The sequence below is a fragment of the Octopus bimaculoides genome, chromosome 21, assembly GCF_001194135.2.
Source record: "Octopus bimaculoides isolate UCB-OBI-ISO-001 chromosome 21, ASM119413v2, whole genome shotgun sequence".
Classification (NCBI taxonomy): domain Eukaryota; kingdom Metazoa; phylum Mollusca; class Cephalopoda; order Octopoda; family Octopodidae; genus Octopus; species Octopus bimaculoides.
This window is the reverse complement of record NC_069001.1, coordinates 19416025-19419930: the sequence shown is the minus strand read 5'-3', so window position 1 is coordinate 19419930 and position 3906 is coordinate 19416025. Positions and strand designations below refer to the sequence as shown.

The 3906-nt window shown below is 40.6% G+C and overlaps 1 protein-coding gene across 1 annotated transcript in view; it reads left to right on the top strand.

The window, feature by feature from the left end:
- The first annotated feature begins 3331 nt into the window (after positions 1-3331).
- LOC106874080 (threonylcarbamoyl-AMP synthase) overlaps positions 3332-3906 on the top strand; it is a 22814-nt gene continuing 22239 nt past the window's right edge. Inside the window, exon 1 of the mRNA XM_052975312.1 lies at positions 3332-3425. Coding sequence (XP_052831272.1) covers positions 3332-3425 — 94 coding nt within the window. The remainder of the gene's footprint in view (positions 3426-3906) is intronic.

Sequence of the window (3906 nt, the reverse complement as noted above, 5' to 3'; positions counted from 1 at the left end):
CCCTTTGTTGCTTTGCATGCATTTTTGTTTTCATATTCGTTTCATACACATTTTTTTTTATACCCGTTGCACTATTTATTTGTTTTTATTTTCAGGTAATATTGTAAAATTTAACCACATATGATTTTGTTACCTCATTTGTGAAATTTGGATGAATATTTTAGGAAATACTAGCAGAGACACCCAGCATTGCTTGTGTCACATGGAATTGAAGAGTTAGACTTTTATATTTTCTCTAATGAACTGGAATACCTATGATTCGAATTTCATCAAAATTGCAGATGAAGAATTTTAATGAGGGTTCTTTCCCTCTTTACACACCCTAACAAAAATTCTAATCATGAAACATTTATCCCATACTACTCATCTTTATGCCCAGGTTCAAAGATATACGGCATTACATCTGCCCTTATGCATAGAATATAATTTCTAGATTTCATAAAGATCCATTCAATACTTTTGACCTAGTTTTGGATCATAAAAAAAATGACTAAAATTTGGGAGTTAAGGCCCCCATTAGAGGGTCTTAGAATCGTCATGAGAAGCAGAAACTTTGGGAATACTTCTTGATGTGTGTCAATTACCCATGGTTGAAATTTCATCAACATCGAAAATTTATGAATTTTCATGGGGGGGGGGGAGGTTCTACCTCTTTAAGCCATCTCAAATTCAAACCAAACATACTGCATTATACCTGCCCTGATGTATTGGATGTAAGTTCCAGATATCATAAGGATCCATTCAGTAATTTTGGTCCTGCTGGACTTGCTCCTATGCAGGTGGCACATAAAAAACACCATTTGAGCATGGCCATTGCCAGTACCGCCTGACTGACCTTCGTGCTGATGGCACGTAAAAGCACCCACTACACTCTCAGAGTGGTTGGTGTTAGGAAGGGCATCCAGCTGTAGAAACTCTGCCAGATCAGATTGGAGCCTGGTGCAGCCATCTGGCTTGCCAGTCCTCAGTCAAACCATCCAACCCATGCCAGTATGGAAAGTGGACGTTAAACTATGATGATGATGATACAGCATTACTCTTCTCCCTTGGCTTGGATTTTGTGTTCCAAATTTCATTAGGATCAGTGCAGTAGTTTTCGAATGTAAAAGTAACACACGAACACACATAAAGACATTGACTTTTATATAATAGATATGAATATGCACATATACATACATGTATATATGTGTGTGTGTGTGTATTATATATATATATATATATACATATATACACAAAAAGATAGATTGATAGATACAATTGAGTGGGCAAACAAAAATATGAGACACTGCTTAGTGCTTTTTTTATATTTTGAAAAGCCTGGTACTTATTCTATCAGTTTCTTTTTGTCAAACCAGTAAGTTATGGGATGTAAATAAACCAACAGCAGTTGTCAAGCAGTAATGAGGGAGAGACACAGAGACAAAGACATACATAAGCTTACATATATATATATATATTATATATATATATGATTGATTTCTTTCAGTTTCTGTCTATGAAATCCACTCACAAGGCTTTGGTTGATCTGAGGCTATAGCAGAAGACACATACCAAGTTGCCACACCTGCACCTGCATGTGTGTGTGTGTGTATGTATGTATATGTATATATATATATATGTATAAATTTATGTATGCATGTATATATGTGTACATATTACATGCACATCTACACATACATATATACATATACATCTATATATATACATTTATATAAAATACATATGTGCAGATGTACATAATATGTATATATTGTATATATGTATATATGTGAGATAATAATTTCACTTTAAAGCAGTTGTTTACTGTCAACTTAATGTGACAGACCTATTAAAGGAATCATACTGCTGCTATTTAGCCCTAGGAAGCTGGACCGCTTCCTGTTGGCCTTGACACATTTCCTGTCTCCTTATATTTGTGAAGGGGAGACAAGCTTCCCCACCCAGCTTTAGTCTGCATTCAGGGACATGTTTCTGAGTCATTGCTTGTCATCAGCCTGAAGTAGCCGACCAATTCTCTTTATTATGATAATGATATCTTACATAGAGGGGACAATACAGGACACTACAAACATTTAAAAAGAGTCATTTAGCGAGTTAATTTAAAAAAAAAATTTTTAAGAAAATACATTGAGTTGAAAATATATCTAAATTTTATATAACTTGGAAATTTCCATTAAGTTTTTCCTTATTATCAGTACACCGGCTACACCTTTTTCTTTTTATCTGGAAAGATTAAGTAGGGACACTCACTCCCAACTTCTTTCCCACTTCCTTCCATCTTTCCTCATATACTCTTCTAGACAGGTGCCTTCTCTCCAGCCCTATCTTGCTTTTCAGGTGATACCTGAAATAATTTATTATTTCAGGTATCACTGAACAAGAGCGTACAGGACAGTTTCCTTCTCCTGCCCGCATCTTCGACATTCAGGTGGCACTGAAATCCCGTGCCTGGACAATTTCTTGTGGACAGGTAATGCATTCCTGAAACACTGCCAAGTCAGGGATATTTGCTAATTATCCAAATACCCTTCCCTGAAAGTGTTCTGAAACAGGTTGGATAGCTGGTTCTCATCGAGCCCCAGTATCTCTCCTAGAACATCGTAACTTTTAAACTCTACCAACCCTTTGTAAAATGCAGAGGTGGTATTCCCGCTGCCGTCCTTACCCGTCCTGTGGATTAGCGCAAGTGCCTGCCGGCATTCCTTTTGCCATTCAGTCGTTTTTTGTCTTTTAATCAAACCGGGTTTAAATTCCTCCAGAGAAGCTGGTCGTGGAAAGAATTCCTCAGCGAGCTAATTCCACATCTGACCCCCATCCAGGTAAGACCAGAGATGCCTTAGTCTCAGTGCATGTTTGCCCATCAACAACCACGGTATCTGTAGGCCACCCTTTAACGGTTCTTGGCAGCACACAGAGTGCCTCACAAGCAGCTTTTCCCTCCACAAAAAGCGAAAGAGAATTCAAATCAGCTTGTTTAGCCACGAATCGGGGCAAGGGACAACGGTCAGGCGGTAGGTGATAATGGACGCAATAAACGTCTGCATCACCTCCGCCCTTCCTTTCAAAGACAGCGCCCTTCTGGACCAGGTCCAGGTTAGCGCTTCTACCCTGTCCGTCACCTCACTCCAATTCTTCTCCGTCTGGGAGTCCGAGCAACTTAACAGGACCATCCATCCAGTGTCCTACAATACTGGACATTATCAGCTTGCTGCTCCAGGTGCCGAGCTGCAAACTGACAGACTTGTCCTTGTTAACTTTTGCCCCTGCCACCGTCTCGTATCTTCTGATTGCCTCTACTACGCGAGGTAGCTGAGTCATCTTGGATACGGTGATGGTGATGTCATCTGCATACACCGAGACACCTTTACCACATCCGATTTCATTAGTGGTGCTTCCCAACTTCCGCAGCAATGGCTCAAGAGACAGTACATACAGAAGTGGAGACAGGGGGCACCCTTGACGGACTGAACGCCTGATCTTGAACAGCTCCAACAGGTAACCGTTCAACTGAACCGTGGATTTGGTGCCACCATAAATGGCCTTGATCCAACCGTAGAAATCCGGGCCTAGCCCAGCCACCTCAAGGACTACTGCCAGATACTGATGGTCTGCTCTATCGGAGGCCTTACTTTGGTCTAAATGGACCAGTGCCCCACCTTTACCGGAAACTTTACCCACCCTGTCTAAGGTGTAGTGTAAGAGATGAAGATTGTCCTGGATCGACCTGCCAGGGATGGCACATGTTTACGCCTTCCCGACAAGCCTCTTCGCGACAACTGTCAACCTTTTTGCTAGCACCTTGGCCAAAATCTTTAACTCTACATTTAGTAGAGTTATGGGCCTGAAATTACTAATATGGTCCCCCTTGCTCGGGTCTTTTCTGACCAGTGTTACCACTCCCCAACT